This window comes from Hoplias malabaricus, chromosome 11 (genome assembly GCF_029633855.1).
Source record: "Hoplias malabaricus isolate fHopMal1 chromosome 11, fHopMal1.hap1, whole genome shotgun sequence".
Lineage (NCBI taxonomy): Eukaryota > Metazoa > Chordata > Actinopteri > Characiformes > Erythrinidae > Hoplias > Hoplias malabaricus.
Genome location: NC_089810.1, coordinates 6100525 through 6120490, shown reverse-complemented (window position 1 = coordinate 6120490; position 19966 = coordinate 6100525). Strand labels below are relative to the sequence as shown.

Below are 19966 nucleotides of genomic sequence, written 5' to 3'. Positions count from 1 at the left end.
AGACACTAACACCCCCGTATCTCACACACACCCGCACGTACCAAAAGCTGATCGAGAGACAGTTAGTGTCTTCATTTGCGCATCAGCTGCCAGAGATTAATCCTTATACCTTTAATTCGCTTTATATTTGTGAATATTATCAGTTTACGGCGGTAGATAATTTGCCTATGATTTACACCAGATATTGGAACATATCTCTGAGCGTTTAGTGGCATTTGGTCTTGAGAATATCAGTGAGGTAAGGTGCCACTCCTGGATGATGAGTTATGGGTCACAAACCCCACTCCAACTCTTTCCAAATGTACAGGATGGTGCTCCGACACTCCAGTGGGCTTTACGCTCCTCTAGGCCAGTGGTACACGTATCACTGGCGGTATGCGAAGCATCCTGAGGTGGTGTGCCAGACGACATCTGAAGGTTTTGTTGAATAATGTGTAAATGATACAGTCTTCTGTTGAAATAAAATTATTTGGGATTCACGTGAAACAAAATCTGAAGCAGTGCGAATCCACAAAAAAGAATAGTGCCACTCCTCATTCCAAGTCCAAAGAAACACTTTCCACTCTCAGACGTGGACTGCAAAACCAAGCCGTAGAAACTGGTGAAGAACTTAGTTTACCACTTGCCAAAGAAATGACCAAGACACTGATAACAGAATGGATGCTGGTATGTGTTTAAATCTCACTCATTAGACCTGTCCACAGCACGGCTAGGCTCAGACCTTTCACTAAAACGGTAAGCTGTGTGTGTGTGTGTGTGTGTGTTTCTGTGATATGATGTACAGGTGGTACTTGGAGATTTTGGTTTGATTATGTACGCAACACCTGGCATTGAGCGTGAAGACTAGATGCTCCAGTTATTTATGTGTTTTATTTATTTGTCTAAGCTTTTATACCTTGGTCGAATGAATAAAATTAATATTGATAACTATTCACATTCTATTTAAGGAGTTATCCGCGTTAATCACGTGTCTTATCTGATCAAATCTGACCCTAAACAGAAATGTATTCAATTTAAAAAGCAGTGCATTGTAAGTCTATGAATCTTTATCCCTATTTTTAAAATATTTGTAAAAACTAACCCTATGATTGTGATTTTTCGAGCACGAAGAATTTCCTGTTTTCGCTGAAGTCTAGTGAAAGCAGCAGTTGTTGCTTGTTCCTCTTGATGAATGTTTAAGTTATATATGTCATATATACAGTAAATGACTCTCTCCGTCTCTCATATGGCTACGTTACGTCTCATTTCAGAGGGAACTGTAGGTTTAGTATTCGCTGTTGTCTTGTTTTTTTTTAGTGTACTGTGTTAATCATATTGTAGTCATCAGTCTCCAAGTAATTTTGTGATCAACAGATTCACAACATGGAAAGAGTTGGAAATAACCTCCTTTTGTCAAGAGAAGGAGCAAGAGTACTTTCCATTTTATATATATCTGGATGTCCCCAAGTCACAGCAACATAAATCTCAGGAGCAGGTGGAAACAATGATGTTAAAGCCCTGGTCCACACATTTTTACCATTACGTTCCAGCCATGTTTTTAACTGGTGCAGAGAGAATGAAGCAGGCTTTTTTTTCTGCAGAGATTTTGTGTGTGATATTGGGGGCATGTCTGAATTTGGTATCACAACACCACAACTGAGTTCTTTACCTGTGCATGGTGATATTGAAACACCCTTGCATTTCATCACTACATAAATATACATTGAATATATCGCCCATTTTATATCAATCGACTTACTGCTTTAACACATTACAGACACTAGCTTCAAAAGCATTTATTGGTGGATTGCTTGTGTGAAACCATCCACAGGTGTGAGTGACTGGGTGAGTGTGTGATGCCTTGTGATGGGCCGGTGCTCTGTGTGGTGTGTGTGTTCCTGCCTTGTGCCCTGTGCTTCCAGCTAGTCTCTGGACCCGCCGCGACCCCGACCAAGAAAAAGTACAGTTACAGAAGACGAATAAAGCAATACATGAATGAATGCAGTGTGACCTACTTAAGACCTGAGCATAGTATCACACTGGAGCTACTCAACCCTGTCAGCTTTATTCCAATGAGTTATGAATTGTAGAGACATACCAAACCACACAAAGTTTTGTTGTTGCTGGCAAGAGCGCGACTTCTAAAGTTTAAGCAGCAGTAGCGGTGTGTTAACCGTTCACAACAATGCTGTTAAATACTTGCCATTATTCTCTCCGGAGACTGGGTCTGTGTTTGACTCACGCTGGACCCTTGCCATGCCCCGCCGAGTGAACCCAGCATAAAACTGTCCTGAAACGAGCGCAGAACAAAGCCTCTCGTAGCTCTGAAACAACACACTCCTTTGGGAACTCACTTACGTAATGACGTGCCTTTACAAACACAAACATTTTGTTTTCTTTTCAAAGCCAACAACACAATGCCATTTCTCCAGCGCGCACCACAAAGTGCTAGATGAGGCCTGACGGCTCTGAACTATCATTACCTTAAGCGACTCTAGTACGTTGGGAAGGGGTGAAGAGCGTGTGAGTGAGAAGTCTAATGGGTTTCCAGAATCAAAGCTTTGCCTCCCTAATAGATTAAGTGGAAACGGGACCCGATTCTAATTATAGTTTTAATTAATGAGGCTGAACAGTACCTCTTTACAGGGTGCAGCCGTATTGTTTTGGCTCAGGAAACAGCGCGCAAGAACAATGTGGTTTCCAACAGCTGTTGCCAAGAAAATCCAATTCATATTTTACTTGGAGAGCCATTTAGTACAAAAATAAATATCATTTATAATGCCTCTATGAGAGTTCTGAAAAAATGATGAGGGTTGGAGGGCCCGTTGGTAAATCTAGACCGGGGGATGGGGTGCTTATGAACCTCAAGCAGTGGAGGAATGTAAAAGGCATAGGAACAGTCCTCACAAAATATTCTTCAGATGCACAAACAGGGTTTGTAATTGCTCTTTAACAGCGCGTAACTTCGGTATTAATGAGGGAATCTGCCATGCTTCTAGGCACATTGCATAACCCAGTGAATGCTCCGCGCTCTCTCTCATATCCCGACAACCGTCTCATTGTTAATGCAAAACAGAGAAGGCGCAGAGCAGCCAAAACGTACATCTGTAGCACGCCGCATCGCGCTTGAAGCTGAATCTGAAATTGCCCTGTAGATCGTCACATTAGATCGCTAATTGGTGCTCATCAAAACACCGACGACATATTTCTGGAACAATTAAACTCGCATGGCTGCTTCTTTGTGCACGATCACAAAACGCGCACTTCAATGTGTTCTTGAAAGTCGTGAGATTGTACCCATGGTTCACAGTTTCTCTCGAGTCTTTGCAGTTGGGATATTAATTTAAATACGCTCACAAAGCTGGGAAATACGAAAATGAGAACGCTACAGCAAAGATTAACACCGTCAGTTGTGTGAATCTAATTTAAACACGGTGTATACGCTAGCAATATTCTGTCTCCTCACGTTACATCTCTACCGTCCTCCGCTCTGTGTCAGAGTAAACGTGGAGGCAGATGTTGCGAAAGGCGTGGCTTTAAAAATGACAATAAATATCTTTTGGGATCAAATGAGATTTCAGGCACAGAGCAGAGAGGCCTAGACCACCTTCTGGAGCAGTGAGCTTCTCAGCCACCAGCAGTCTGTGCTAAGCTGCCTCAGACGCTGCCTGGGGACTGTAAGCCCCCATTCTGCCCAACCGCACATGCATACACACACACACACACACACACACACACACACACACGGCCTCCGCTTCAGCAACCAGGACAGACGCTGCACAGTCAGCTGGGCTAGCTGGGAAAAAAGGCCTGGATCAGCATGCAGAGAGAAGTGTCTGCAGCCAGGCGTGGAGGAGATGTATACGTTGGCAGTGCCACGCAGACAACGCCCTACACGGACAAAACTGTGGGCCGAGGCATATTCTGACAAACTGCCTGCTTCTAAACTGATGTACAAATGTGATATGGCACTCACCCAATAGAGAAGGACAATAAACCTAGGTACGGTTGGCCTAGAATTAACTCTTTGCCCTGAAAGTCCATATTAAGCTTCTAATGAGTGTTTGCAAAGCCGAGTTAACGTAATGTTAGCCCTTATTCAGCTACGTTCACCACCTTGTCTAAATGCTACATCTGCCACCCCTCCTCACAACAAATCTGCAGTGCGAACAGTAATGGCAGTACATGGAAGTAATAGGAAATAACCTCCTTTTTTAAGGAACACTGCAGGGAAGGAATCCTACCCTTCTCAAAAAGTTACATAGTGCCGTTTCTGCAGTGCTAATCCCTGAGTAGCAACGACGTAGGCTCTATTCTTCCTATTACAGCTCAGCGTAGCATCGTAATGACTTTAAAGCTGTAATTTCTATGTAAAAATATTACATACTGTTCCTTTAAATGTATCTGAATATGACAGAACCCTGTGGACTGGTGGAAAGGTGTCTCTAATGGCAATATCCTCATCACCTAGAAGACAATGCTGTTTATTTAGTTTATGAAAAATCTAAAGAGGACTGCGATGTGAGGACGTTGGCCGGTTCTTGTAAAGAAGTGCTGGTCCACTGTCAGTTTCCAAGATGCTCATTGGGTCACAGATCTGACCCAGTTCTGGTGAAGATAAGGTTGTGCTGTGGTTCACGTGAGTGACATTAATGCTTGTGCCAACTGGGGCAATGAAAACAGGGGATGTAAGTCAGACTTGGGGCAGAATTGTTCTGATGTCTGGAAGGTTGCAGGTTCAAACCCCAGAACTGAGTGGGTGAGAACTGTTTGTGGTTTGGGCTCTTGACACACAAAGCGGCGCCGCACTGACGGTGATTCCAGCTACTCCCTTATTGTACAACATTAGGGAGTGAAATTAAAATTTTGTAAGTAGAAAGAAGTCTAAGATTAAGGTAAGAATCCTCCGTTTTCTGCCTGTACTTCTGGATGTTTTGTATGAATCTACATTAAACGGATTGTTCAGGGGAAGGCCGTGTAATCCTTGGGAGCAGAGCAGTGTTTCCTCTCAGGCTACGTTTGGAACAGTTTGTTCAATCCGCCATGTGTGATGAGATTTTGCTGCTTCGTGTGGAAATATGGTGTGTCAATAGGAGGAAAAAAAAAAAAAAAAACGAAAAACACTTCCACAAATTTGTCAGTCAACATCGGGACATGTTTGAGATGACTGACACAAAGCCTTCTGTTCCTCTTCCACACATCAAACGCAGGCTGCAATTGGAAATACAGGCTGGAACTCCAGCAGCTCGGCAGTAGCAAGAGAACTAAGAGCAGAAAAGTAAGCCATTTTGTTCCAGAGATATGATGAGTCACGCTGTCCTCCGGCGGCTGTACACGTGGTTAGGTAACGCACCAAAATAGTGAAAAAGGGAGACAAATCATACCCAGAATGAGAGCATGATAGTTCACACAGACGACAGAGCATGGCAACATGAAGAGAAAAGATAGTATATATGCTTTAGCTCCGGAGAAAGAGCCGAGTATGTGCCCGGATTAGAGTTTGGCTCATCCCTGCCATTCCTGGGACTTAAGGAGTGATCCAGAGCATTTCCCTGTGCTCTTCCTGCCACTTTTAGACGGAGCAGCGTGACCAGCGCTCCTGCTCCACACTGCTCCTTCTCCCCCCCCCCAGTGCCTGCTGCTCGAGAAATCTCAGAGCTATGTGTGGAATGTCCATTTGACAGGAGCGCTGAAGTGGTTCGTCTTCCAGGCAGCCGTGCTGGTCGAGGGCTGTTTGGAACAAACAACAGCTGCGCTGTGCGTCCAGTGAGCCAAAGGGCTGAGAGCCCAGGGCATCGGGCCCTAGCCACACCCTGTAATGCCATTGCTAACTAAGCATGGTTCTGAAGTGGGCTTGGAGATTTGGCCATGTTTTCCTATTCATGTCAATGGGCCTGACCAGTGCAGCTACTTTGGGTTGAGACAGTGACTGGCAACTTCACGGCTTAAAGGTTTAATGGTGCAAATAAAGCCATCCCCAGGTCAGACTCGAGTGAGGGTGGGCAAAATGGTGGTATTTATAGTTATTGTGGTCATTTATGTCATATTAGGGTTCAGTAGGCTCTTCTGGATGTCGGTAGTTTTTAGGGGAACCTATTCTACCTCGCACCACAAGGATCAGGCCTCACAGCAGCGTTCTCCCCCCGTCTAAACAGCCCTGTTCCTTTAAATGATGACGAGCCGCTCGCTGTTCACCCCGACCGCGAGTGCACAGCAGTGAGGAACAAGGAGCTGTGGTTTTTTTAGCTGTTTTTGCTGTGTTCTCTTTCTTCTCCGTTCTCGTTTTCTCCACGCTCTGTTTTGCTGCGTTCAACCTCGTCTTTGTGTTCTCAAATAAAGATGGATCCAGCACCGGGATTGGACAGACTCACACAAGGGGGCGGGGCAATTCTGAAGTGTCTGCACTTGAGGTAAGGTGCAGCACACAGTCAGAACAGCTCCCATCGTCTCATGCTTTTCGGTTTAGGTCTTGTTTCACAGTGTGTGTGTTGGTGGGCTCCAGATCACCAAAGTAATATCCACATGGACTGAACATTAGATTTTTTCATAATATATCCAACTTTACACTAGTCCCCCCAAAACGTAAAATCACTACCAGAATAATCAAAGCTGCACATAGATCATACTCAGGATGCGTCCAGTCCCTTTCTGAGCATCACTGGGGCAGCACACTCCCTCATCAGACCTTTGGAGAGCAATCCTTGCTAACACAATTACTAAATAATTTAGCCTAGCGTCTCATAGTACCATGCCACTGGAAATGGGTCAGCGGGAAAATGTCTGACGAGCAACAGGGTAAACGGCTTTGACACTGAATGATCAGGAGCCAGTGCTTGAAGTCTGGCAGGACAAAGCACAGCGACTGCACTTCTGAAAACACAAGCACACAGAGGGAAGGAGCTGTAGCCTGTGTATCGGTGTATGAGTAAATGTGTGGTGTGTTAATCACTACAATGCAAATACAGTAGCTGTCACTCACCATCTTCACATGTGGGTGCCCAGCCCTTATAATCTCGGTCCCATTAAGTGTGTTTGTGGGTGTGAATGTGTGTGTGTTTGTGTGCATTCGGCAGCGAGACGGTCAAAGCCCACCTGTCTCTGCCACTCACGCACAGTGAGCGCTTATGACAGCCTGTCCGGTCATTGTGTACAGAGGACTTAGAGGGATGTCATGGCCCGAATGCTTGCAAAGTTCTGCTGGGTTAGGCATCTTGCAGACTCGCACCAGCCTTATAAGGACTGCGGCGGTACCGGGAAAACAGATGCACCTGTCAATAGAGGGAAGGAAACTAGAGGAGGGAGAGAGGGAGGCAGAGTGGAAGGAAAGAAGGGGGGCCGGGGCCTTAAAGGAAACAGCCAGTTTATTTACCTGCCTCTCTGAATTAGCGCTCGAAAAACACGGCCTCCCCCTTTAAGTGTGTCAGGCACAAAGGCAAACAAACACGTGGAGGGGGCTCACGCAAATACAAACCCACCCCTCAGTGAGCACCTGACAGCTCAGAAAAGCAGCGCAGACTTATTACTGCACGCCAACCTTTCAGGAAGTGCTTTTCAATAACATTCACCATGCACTGAACGAATCATAACTCACAAATTAACACACACTACAGAGAGCGGGCTCAGACTGCGGCAGAGTAGCATGATATTCCCCAAATATGATGATATTAGATGATGTTTAGGTTCACTAAGATCTTCCAGGACACTGTGACTGTGCCATCTGAAAAGTTGTTTTACATGTCTGACATAACTTCTCTTCTCTATGGGGAGCATACTCTATATAGTATCTGATAACAACCTGCCCCAATTAATATATTCATTCATTAACTGTCTGTAAGTGGTTATCCAGTTCAGAGTCATGGTGGGGCCGGAGCCTACCCGAAATCACAAGGCGACACACACTTACACATTCACTCACACATTCACCCTCACCACTTTTGAGTGTCCAATCCACCTACCAACGTGTGTATTTGGAGCGTGGGAGGAAACCCACACAGACACAGGGAGAACACACCACACTCCTCACAGACAGTCACCCAGAGGAAACCCACGCAGACACAGGGAGAACACACCACACTCCTCACAGACAGTCACCCAGAGGAAACCCACGCAGACACAGGGAGAACACACCACACTCCTCACAGACAGTCACCCGGAGGAAACCCACGCAGACACAGGGAGAACACACCACACTCCTCACAGACAGTCACCCGGAGGAAACCCACACAGACACAGGGAGAACACACCACACTCCTCACAGACAGTCACCCGGAGGAAACCCACGCAGACACAGGGAGAACACACCACACTCCTCACAGACAGTCACCCGGAGGAAACCCACGCAGACACAGGGAGAACACACCACACTCCTCACAGACAGTCACCCGGAGGAAGCCCACACAGACACAGGGAGAACACACCACACTCCTCACAGACAGTCACCCAGAGGAAACCCACGCAGACACAGGGAGAACACACCACACTCCTCACAGACAGTCACCCGGAGGAAACCCATGCAGACACAGGGAGAACACACCACACTCCTCACAGACAGTCACCCGGAGGAAACCCATGCAGACACAGGGAGAACACACCACACTCCTCACAGACAGTCACCCAGAGGAAACCCACGCAGACACAGGGAAAACACACCACACTCCTCACAGACAGTCACCCAGAGGAAACCCACGCAGACACAGGGAGAACACACCACACTCCTCACAGACAGTCACCCGTAGCGGGATTCGAACCCACAACCTCCAGGACCATGGATCTCCCAAAATAGTAACATTACAGGAGAAAGGAAAAACCTTCTTAACGTTTATTGGAAGATTTTATTCCGAGTCATTTTGGAGCTCTTCTATTGGTCCATTCTTCATATCATTTTCACACAGTGTGAAAAAGCAACATTATATTGGACAGTGGACAGCGACATTATATTCTTTTACATATAATATCTTTCTAATCAGTGAAACAATAAAATGTTCCTAATTTCTTACATTACTTATTGTACGTATATTGTACATCTAAACAATGTTATAAATATGTGCATATGTTGTAATTACCATATAAAAATAAATAGTGAATAACTGGCCAGTAAAAATGATACAACTCTCAACTATCATTAAAATGATTAAACAGATAACGAGGACACGGCTCTTTTAGGGGTCTGGGATTGTTGTTATAAAGTGTAACCCAAACAAATGACAGTGAAAAACTCTCTAGCATTGGGGGAGCATCTAAAACTGGTGGAGTGCGACTGATGGAGCATTAAGGAGCGCTGGAGCATTGTTTCCAGCAGTCAGTCCCTTGCGGAGAGGTGCTCCATAACGGTGAAAAAGCAGCCCTGCTAAAGCCCTGACACAGACAGAGCGGGCTGCGGGAGAACAGAGGCAATCCTGGTATTTGTAACTGTCAGTGAGGAGCAGTTGGACACATGACCTTGTGCACGTCCTTGGCGACTCGACAGTGTGTGTACACACAAGCAGCAGGCCAGGGACGCTAGCAGCTGCCACCATTTTCTTTTGAGTACTCCACTGTTTACTTTCAGTGTGTCAAAATCACGACTGGACGAGCGCACAACACTGACGGGTGACAATCTAAAAACTAAAACCTGATACGTACTACAGAATGCTGCCTGTAATTAATGAGAGCCAGTTAGCTGAGGGCCTTGTTAGCATTATGCAAATGAGCTACTCGCTGGCCTTCATTTACGTTTAGACATAGTACTATTACTGTGTGAACTATCCGTCTAGACCCCCCTCTAATGGTATCAGCGAGACCTTAGTGAGTCCGTTCTGAATTAGCAGAATCTGAAGCAAATTGTAGGCGATCATCATTTGGTTGTCCTCCTAAAGGACAAAGTCACTTTCCCATCAATCACAAGGCTGTGAAGGTGGTGAACACACATGACCTAGATTTCCAAATATCCAGGGGAGCAGGGGAACTGCAAACACTGCTATACTGCTCCCCGTCAACCTCTCGTGTGAAACAGAGGAGAAAAGAGTGAGACAGACTGAGCTAGCAGAACAGTGGAGTGGACATGCACCCACTCTGCTACTATGTAGCTGCAGATATTGCCCTTTGCGCTGGTATGCAACAAGCTGCCTCCTTTAAATTAAAAGTGTAAAGATGTCTTTTGCCAAACCTTTCGTTTACTGTTAGCGAAGTTAGCACTGTGACCAAACCACTCCATAAATTGGTTTTAAAAATGAACGTGAAATCGGTGAAACAAAGTTAACACAGAGGGTTGATGAGTTGATGAGCATTTCTCTTGATGAAGGGCAGCAGCAGGTAGGTGTCGCAGTCACACAGCTCCAGGGACCTGGAGGTTGTGGGTTCGATTCCCGCTCCAGGTGACTGTCTGTGAGGAGTGTGGTGTGTTCTCCCTGTGTCTGCGTGGGTTTCCTCCGGGTGACTGTCTGTGAGGAGTGTCGTGTGTTCTCTCTGTGTCTGCTTCCTCTGGGTGACTGTGAGGAGTGTGGTGTGTTCTCCCTGTGTCTGCGTGGGTTTCCTCCGGGTGACTGTCTGTGAGGAGTGTGGTGTGTTCTCTCTGTGTCTGCATGGGTTTCCTCTGGATGACTGTGAGGAGTGTGGTGTGTTCTCCCTGTGTCTGCGTGGGTTTCCTCCGGGTGACTGTCTGTGAGGAGTGTGGTGTGTTCTCCCTGTGTCTGCGTGGGTTTCCTCCGGGTGACTGTCTGTGAGGAGAGTGGTGTGTTCTCCCTGTGTCTGTGTGGGTTTCCTCCGGGTGACTGTCTGTGAGGAGTGTGGTGTGTTCTCCCTGTGTCTGTGTGGGTTTCCTCCGGGTGACTGTCTGTGAGGAGTGTGGTGTGTTCTCCCTGTGTCTGCGTGGGTTTCCTCTGGGTGACTGTGAGGAGTGTGGTGTGTTCTCCCTGTGTCTGCATGGGTTTCCTCCGGGTGACTGTCTGTGAGGAGTGTGGTGTGTTCTCTCTGTGTCTGCGTGGGTTTCCTCCGGGTGACTGTCTGTGTGGAGTGTGGTGTGTTCTCTCTGTGTCTGCGTGGGTTTCCTCCGGGTGACTGTCTGTGAGGAGTGTGGTGTGTTCTCCCTGTGTCTGCGTGGGTTTCCTCCGGGTGACTGTCTGTGAGGAGTGTGGTGTGTTCTCCCTGTGTCTGCGTGGGTTTCCTCCGGGTGACTGTCTGTGAGGAGTGTGGTGTGTTCTCTCTGTGTCTGCGTGGGTTTCCTCCGGGTGACTGTCTGTGAGGAGTGTGGTGTGTTCTCCCTGTGTCTGCGTGGGTTTCCTCCGGGTGACTGTCTGTGAGGAGTGTGGTGTGTTCTCCCTGTGTCTGCATGGGTTTCCTCCGGGTGACTGTCTGTGAGGAGTGTGGTGTGTTCTCCCTGTGTCTGCGTGGGTTTCCTCCGGGTGACTGTCTGTGAGGAGTGTGGTGTGTTCTCCCTGTATCTGCGTGGGTTTCCTCCGGGTGATTGTCTGTGAGGAGTGTGGTGTGTTCTCCCTGTGTCTGCATGGGTTTCCTCTGGGTGTTCTGGTTTCCTCCCAAAGTCCAAAAACACACATTGGTAGGTAGATTGGAGACTCAAAAGTGTCCGTGGGTGTGAATGTGTGAGTGTGTGTGTGTTGCCCTGTGAAGGACTGGCGCCCCCCTCCAGGGTGTGTTCCCGCCTTGCGCCCAATGATTCCAGGTAGGCTCTGGACCCACCCTGAACTGGATAAGCGCTTACAGATAATGAATGAATGAATAATATTATATATAACATTGGTGATGTAAGGAAATTCAGGAAATGAATGTTTTTCTTTAAAACGCAATCATTTCAAGGTCTTATTTACCATTCACAGAAACACAAGACTGACACTGTGTGCTCTCAGCAAGTGACACATTTAATCTGCTCATCAAATCAGAACATAAATCAACTACTGACCAGAAAACAGCTCAAGCCTTCACCTCAAATGGGTGAGTATCCGAGATTGGCTGTTTATCAGAGCAGCGCAGCACAACAGAAACAGAAACACAGTGTCCGTTATAAACAGAGTTTCACATCACATGCTGAAACTCCTGCCCAGTGTAGACAGCTGTATTGATTATAAAGAGAGTGTCCTGTTTTTAATAGTGTTCACAACACTAGCAAAACAAGGCGTGATATGAGGGTGGGAAATTTAAATAAATATTACCACAGTGCATCACCTCTAACTGATAAACAACACCTCATCACGCTTAGTTTCACTGAGATTTGTAAAAACGTGCAACGGATAGAAGGCTTGAGCAAAGCTGGAGGGCCACATTTAAAATACGTAGAAAAATATTGTTTATAAAGGAACACTTAGTAGTATTTTTACTTTAAAATGACAGCTGTATAATCATGTTCCTCTGAGCTACTCCAGGCTCAGCACTGCAGAAATGACACTATGTAAATTCTAGAGGAAGTCCAGGAGCAAAAAGAGCAAATCTTACCAAGTAATTCTTTAAATTCGACGGTTGTAAAACGAACCATTTAAGGCAGTCCCAGATTTAATAAATTAACCATATAATGAGATGACATCCATTCAGCTCCTTTTTTTTTGCCTTATTTAAGGTAAATTTGTTCAGAATTTGAGAAGCACTGGTTTTTATCACTCGTATGTGGTGTAGTTAAATTTATCATTATAACGATTACACACTGGCGTGTTTCCCACCCCTGGTAAAGAGGTCTCATGGCACCAATAAAGAGTAATAAAAAGGCCAAGCTTGAGCCATGGAGAGCGGATGTAATGAGTGACTCCAGAGGATATTCCCTCAGGCCTCCTGCCTCTGCCGTTTGGTGAAAGCCAGCCAGCGTGCCACCTAATCAGACGAATAAAACGAGTTGATTAACCATCTGCACTCGACAGTCCTCAGAGTTTGTGTTCATCTGAGTGCGTGACTGAAGAGACCTAACGTACACAACACTGCACTCGCTTCAACTGTCTGAAAAAAAAATATGGTAATGATGCATCGAGTTGCCATGACAACCTGGAGGCTAATGCTCCCTGTCTGATATGATCCTGCTTTCAGAGCTTCTTGTTAAAAGGACCACAATCTGCGGGGGTATACACTATAATGAAAAAAGTTAGGCTCCGGTCCACGGACCTCTACTCTTGACTCACAAAACAACAACCTGCGAGCGAGCCGTGCCACAGCGACCTTCACCAACAGGTGCAGCTTTAGGCTGACAACAGGAAGTTTCAGAGTGTGATAGTGCAAAGTATTTGGCCATAGCTGTGGTCACTGGAGGGGGGCTTGTGGCAACACCGCAACGATGTTCTGCAACAGTGCAGCAGAGGCCAACCTCCCTCCCCCTTTTCCGCACCTATAAACACAGTGTCTCTACGACCCCTTCTACACACTGACAGACTCTGCAAAGTGATAGCTGGTATTTCCGGCAATGCAAAACCTGTAAAGAGAAGCGCTGAATGTTTTCTTTGAAAACCTGCACCTTTGAAACTTGCAAAGTGGATTTATTCCACAGTCTGAAAAGGTCAGGTTGTGCCGCCTTCTCACAAACGCTAGCCAAGCACTTCGCTAATGTACGTCCAATGTGCGTTTGGGGGAGAAAGTGACATAATATTGCAACCTCAAAGCCCTGAAGAGATGTTAAAATAATAATCACGGTATTTACGGCGTCGGCAGAGTACTGACACCAAGCTTTTCAAATTAAATCAGCATGATCAGGCTATTTCAGAAACTGTTTAGATCTTTCTATTCTACTCTGCAAGGACTGATTAAATACAAAAAAACACTCCTGGCAATTTAGACTGCGCTCGTGCTGTCAGTGCCACTGTTTCACAGACTTTTCAGATGTTTAAACTCTCTGGTGCCAAAGGTTTTTAATTACAGTTTCTGATCATTTCATACAGAACCTGTACACGTTATTTATACTGTACTAGTATTTTAATTCGACTGTTCTGGGTAGAGGTATGTTAATTACCTTGTGGCTACATTTCCACGAGGGTGCTGTTCTGCTGAGTTATGCAGTGGCTTTGATTTTGAAAGGTGGGTGAGGTTTCAGAAGAAAGGGGGTGAGGCGCTGGCTGCAAAGTGTGATTTGTTTGTTCTGCTGTTCTGCTTCTGGAGAATTAAAAACGCCAGTAAAGGAAAAATGGACCAGACTTGTGACCTTTCTGAATTTCCTTAAAATTCCCATGTTACTCCAACTTCTTTGATACGATTTAGTTGTCTGCCGGAGCATTAAACCCAGGTCGGCATCGGAAATCGGCTGCATGTCAGTGTCCGGCTGCATGTTGTTTTCCATGTTGCTGCTAGGTGGTAGGAGTTGGTTTTCCACTTCTTCATCAGCGTCTATTTTTACCGTTTGTTGTGCGTAACACTACGATGACCTTAGTGTTACGCACAATGCAGTGCTCAAATTTAGTCAACACACTTGTGTTACTCAGAATGGTTAGTTTTTGTAGTGACTGCAGTTCTACTGATAAAAATAGCTGACATTTTCTATATGTCCCCTCGGATAAACTCACTTTCTAGAAACTATAGAATTATCCCTTTGACTACCAGATTACACCGATGCCCCAAACTTACTGAATTAATGCTCCTCGTGTATGTGTGTGTGTGTGTGTGAGAGTGTAATCCACTGTCCTTAAACCTAGGTGTAGAGGGGGACATTTCTCCTCGAAATAATACATAGTGCAGTTTCTCAGAGATGATTATTTAAGGCTAGGCCTCTCCAGGTATTTGCCAGGCAGTGCGGATGGATGTACACGCTACTTTGCTCTAACCAAAGGCTTCTCCATGAACGGTCCAGTACAGTTTCCTTTGGTCGTCATGGAGACGGCTTCTTGGAGATTACTAATTGATCTCACCTCCATTTCCTTCCTGCTGACATTGAAAAGGAGTGAAATGTGAAAATGACAAGAAACTTACAGCAATTTCTGCTAAAGCACCGGGGAGCGAAAAGCATGTCTAGCGTTTTATTCTTCACTCCATTCTTCCAAAAGGAGGTCTTAAAGGGTCCTTCATAGGGCTGTAGCTGCGACCACTTGCAGGTGAAAATATTTCTAGCCTTTTAACCTCCTGTAAACCTTTCATCCTCCTGGTCCTTTCATTGTGAAGAACCACGATGACACCGTACAAAACGATAGTGATGAGTTTTGAAAACTCTTGTAGAGTTGTAGCTGTTGCATGGTTGTAGGTTAACTCACTTCCTTAACACCACAACTCTGAGTCTTTTCAAGGTACAGGACCGAAATAAGATTAAATGTCAAAGGCCTGAAGGTAGATATCCTCACCTTTTCTCCATTCTCCCTCATTGGATAAAAAAAAAAAAAACATGGCACTAGCACATGACTAATAGATCAAACTGCACACAATCTCAGCGCTTTAAGGACGAGGAACTCCTGCAAGCCTTCGTGATTAGAACTGCAATTCATGGTCCTTCAACTTCTTGCCATTTTACTTGACACCAAAAAGGATAAGCTGAACACATCACAGCTCTGCTCAAGATCGATAAAGTGAAGAAACTCAAAGCTCTGTTCAACGTGGATGACCTCAGGACTCTCAGAGTTCTGTCCAGAATTGGTAAAGCTCTGAAAGATCTATTCAAAGTGGTCAAGCTCAAGAAGCTCAAAGTTTTGTCCAAAATTGTTAAAGGGAAGAACCTCTGAGCTCAAAACCCAAGTACCTTGTGTCTTAAAAAAAGCTAGAGCTTCAAAATTAAGACCCAAATTCTTAAAATGAAGGACCTCATATGTTTGTCCAAATCGGATAATCTCAAGAACCTCGAGGCCCTGCGGTAGAAATAAAGTCTATGTTGGTTCCTCAATGCAGAACTACATTTGTGACACTTTTCTTGTAAATACAGGATAAGAGAAGTGGGTGTAGACGCTGACCTGCGCTGCCTGTGCTGGGCGGCCTGTGGGGGGCGCCGGCGGACACAACATTTCTGTGGAGGGAGCCTTGGGGAGGGGACAGCATGGAGCCGTCAGTCAGCGAGGCGGCAGCAGCTGGCAGACCCTGGACACTCAGAGATCCCCCTGGGTTGTAGGACATGGCGTTGTGGTTCGTCACCGGCACTGCCACATGCATGGAGAAATTCTGCTGGGGCAAAGCTGTGGGCTACTCAGCACACACAGGCACACACACAGGCACACACACACACACACACACACACACACAAACAAAGAGTTTCAATGGCTCTGTGCTCAACAGTTTATCATTCTAAGCACTTAGGAATCACATTATCACGACTGCTATATGTCTTTGTGGACAGTAGTCTCTCGCTTTAACACACTGTAACCCTGGACGGAGAAATCAAGGTGAATTTTAGTCATTTCAGTCTTGATCTTGTTTAGCCTAGATTCAATGGCCACACGAGTGTGAGTAGTGTGTGTGTGTGTGTGTGTGTGTGTGTGTGTGTGTGTTGGTGTATCTCCAGGCCTCTATCAGGAGTGAAAGACGACTCCTGGGCTTTGGTGCTTTTATCAAACAATGGGGTAAACCAGAAGATGGATAGCACAGTGGAAAAAAAAGGTAATCTCAGGAGGGCGATCTCAGGATCACCTTGGGCTGTCCAAAAAAGCCCTGCCTAGTGTGAGGAATACTGTCGGAAAACAACCCTCCCTCCTCCACAAAGTCTTTTTACACTGTGCACTGTACTGAAGCAGGTTTGGTCCAGGCACAAAAACACAGTACACTGTGGAATATACCATAACACATGTAGAGACATGCACACACCGGCACGAAACCTTGGAGTTCATGGCAATAGTCAGCACTGCACTTGATGTACTCCATTTAAAGCAAAGCAAAGTACTGTATCAGGGAGATCACACCGCTGAGATACAGCACACGCTGCTCGCAAATCCTTACAAACGATGGGAGCAGCGTGCATAAACTACTTTCCTTTGTCTGATGTAACAAAGTGAAATTACATCTAGCACGCAGCGCTCTCACAATGCGAGTGCAATACGGTACGTGGTCAGTGCAGTGCTGATTATCCGCAGTGTCTCTGGGTGGGTGAGTGCGAGCAGTGAAAGTGAGACCACTCCATTCGCAGCAGGCTTCAGTCAGTGAGCCAGTTAGTGACATCATTAGTGTGTTAATGGCACAACAGAAGTGGCGCTTTGTTCATGTGCAGGTTGGACGGTGAGGGGCCGGAGGGGTGGGGTGAGGTGAGGTGAGGTGGGGTGGGGGACTGGGGGGTGGGGGGGGTCTCCTCTGCAAGTCTCTGTCAGAATGTTATGGTCACCACTCACAATAAGATCACCATTGTATGAAGTCAAGAGAAAAAAACGTCCGTATTTGTTTTAAAGCGTTTGTTTATTTTGAGGAAGTGGGCTGGGGGTCCGTCTTATCTTCGTATGAAATGAATGAAGCTGGTTGATGGTCAAAGGCTTTAAAGAGCACATTTTTTTTACATTTATACATATGTTACACAATGTTTACATATTACTTCGAACTCCAAATATTTGGAATTTATGCTCATGGGCTCCCCCTACAGGCGCAGAGTTTAATCACTTTTACAGCACTGTCGTGAAATTGAGGGGGAGATGAGTGAGGGCAGGGCACTTTCCTACTACCTGCCTCCAGATATTACATAGAGCATTTTCTGCAGTGCTGAGCCCTGAGTAGAAACGGCAGGACAACGATTTTCGAAGCTGTAATTTTAAGGTAAAAATACTACCTAGTGTTGCATTAAAACAAGGGATGAAACATCCTTGTTTTCCGTGACACAGGCCCTTGAAGGGAATCAGCAAGGGAGATGAACAGACAGCCCAGGTGTTATCCTCCACCAGGACGAGTGAGAGAAAAAAAAAAACGTGGCTCTAATGAGAGCGAAAGAGAGAAAAACAGAGAGTGGGAACATTCAAGCTCACCACAATCTTCTCCCTCTATCACATGACCCGGGCACAGTGTAGCGCCGAAGAAGAAGAAAAGATTCAATTTCCAGATCCGCCAGGGTGTAAACTAGGCTTGTGGAAAAGAACACATCAATCACCCCCAGCCACCGGATCTGTCAATACTCCAGCCACTGCTCTGAACTGGAGGAATCTTCCTAGGGAAATATTTTTCATGGCAGCATAAATCTGTCTCTGCTTTTACTTCTGCTCTAAAAAAAAAAGGGAAAGACTGCTTCCTTCATCGTACGAGGCACTTGGCTGAAATTCTGGGTGGGTTTTGGTTATCGTAGCAGAGCCTAATGTTGCGAAAATTGGTCTTTTTTGGCTGAGCCGCCCAATGAAGGGCAACACCTATCCAAACAATGTGATCTTATCGGGGTGTGCAAAAAAAAAAAAAAAAGTGTTGGGCAGTCAACAAAGAAAAGAATGCCTGAACTAAAAAAATAAATAAATACAAATAAAAAGTTAATGCTTGAAAAAATCTGCATTAAAAAGTGTGCACAGAGGTTGCAGGGTGAGGGGATGAAAAACAAGAGAAAAAAAAAGTGAACAAAAAAAAGGGGGTGGGGTTATCCTTTCTGCCACAAAGCCAAGCAAGAATGTTGCGTTTACTTACGATTTTATGATTTCGCATCATATTATCAAACTCCTCATTAATTTTTTTATATTTCTCTTCTGTGTGGGGGGTGAGGACATATGAGGCATCGGGGTCCGGGCTATCACAGCCTCTGTGTTCTTTCTTGTTAAGCGCCTGTAGTGAACATCAACAATAGAAACAGGGATCAACACAAAACGGCAAGGGGAGGAGGAGGCAGTACTTACAGCAGAGCGCTTGTATATTAAATCACTCTCTTCGTTTAGTTTGCTGAAACGGTCGTCCATGAGGGGACTGTGGCCAAAACAGTCGTCCGGATCGGGACTGGCACAGTCATTATGGCCTTTGGTTCTTAATTTCTGAAATAAAATCGGAGAATTCACACATGCTGTACATGGAACACATGCAAACACACTGAGGCTGTCCAGGCTCCAGCGGATAGTTCGGCTTAAAGCCTCTGGAAAGCCATAATCATTTGCTGTTGTGGTAAGAGGGGATTAGTGACAATGACATTTTAAAGAATAACATCCCTGTCGAGAAAATCATCTGTGTTTCACTCAGACTGACTTTACATTAGAAATGAGTTCAAATCTGTGAATGTAAAAGTCATGACAACATTAACACATTTTATACCATGAATGTACAGGATGTACTGCCCAGAAACCATCATTTGCATAATTTGAAGTCATTTTTCCAGTGTCAGGATGGATCAAATATTCTCCTTTTATTAAGTTTCTGTAATGGCGCTTTTCCATTGGATGCTCCCTACTCTACCCAACTGTGCTCTATTCTGATCTTGTGCTTTTCCTTTAGGTAAATCTGGTACTCGTGGTGAGAGAGTGAGAAGGGTAGGGACTAAACAGTGATGTGTAAACTTGGAGGGCACTGATTGGCCAGAGAGACGTGTCTACAGGATAAAAAGCACACATCCAGCACCAACTCTCCATCTGTAAAATCTCCAGCTGCAGCAGAGATCACGTTTGTTTTTATCCGACTCACGACGGCAGCTCGTAAAATGACGCCGTGGTCTTTTGAAGAGGTTCAAACGCTCCTTGGATCGGTGGCCGACGAAAGAATCCAGCGAGAGCTGGACGCTGCAACAAGGAAGGAACAAACTCTACTGATCTGTCTGAACTGAAGACGGATAAACGGTGAGTACACAACGCTTAACGTAAGCCGCCATTGTTGTTGCAGCTTCCAAAGCACACTGTTTTTGCAAAGCCGCTAGCTACATTTCATGGTTTTGTCAAGGGGTGGATTATAGTGGAAAATCAACCAGGTACTAAATGAGTAGAGAGGGTACCGTACAGTAGAAAAGCACCATTAGTACCTCATCCTAAAGAACTCACCCTGGAGTTCACCCTACATTACAACTTTCATTCATTACAAGGGACGTCCAAAGACTTTGCAGTGATGCTGAGCTCTGAGCTGCGGGATGATCACTCCCATTTCTACCCTCAGTCCAGCTCTTTGCATTTGTAATGCCTTTTTAAAATCTTCCATCTAATCTCCTCAGAAATGCCTCCTAAAATATCTTATACTTAATGACCACTTT

At 45.5% G+C, this 19966-nt stretch overlaps 1 protein-coding gene across 10 annotated transcripts in view; it reads right to left on the bottom strand.

Moving 5' to 3' along the window:
* Nucleotides 1–19966, bottom strand: part of mef2aa (myocyte enhancer factor 2aa) — a 133894-nt gene that overhangs the window by 15507 nt on the left and 98421 nt on the right. For 4 of the 10 annotated variants that reach the window (XM_066684215.1, XM_066684217.1, XM_066684216.1 and 1 more), the window contains 3 exons: nt 18639–18770; nt 18433–18567; nt 15810–16035 (listed from right to left, as the gene is read on the bottom strand). In XM_066684215.1, the coding sequence (XP_066540312.1) occupies nt 15810–16035; nt 18433–18567; nt 18639–18770 (493 nt within the window). The remainder of the gene's footprint in view (nt 1–15809; nt 16036–18432; nt 18568–18638; nt 18771–19966) is intronic. The other 6 variants (XM_066684219.1, XM_066684225.1, XM_066684222.1 and 3 more) reach the window with 2 other exon arrangements.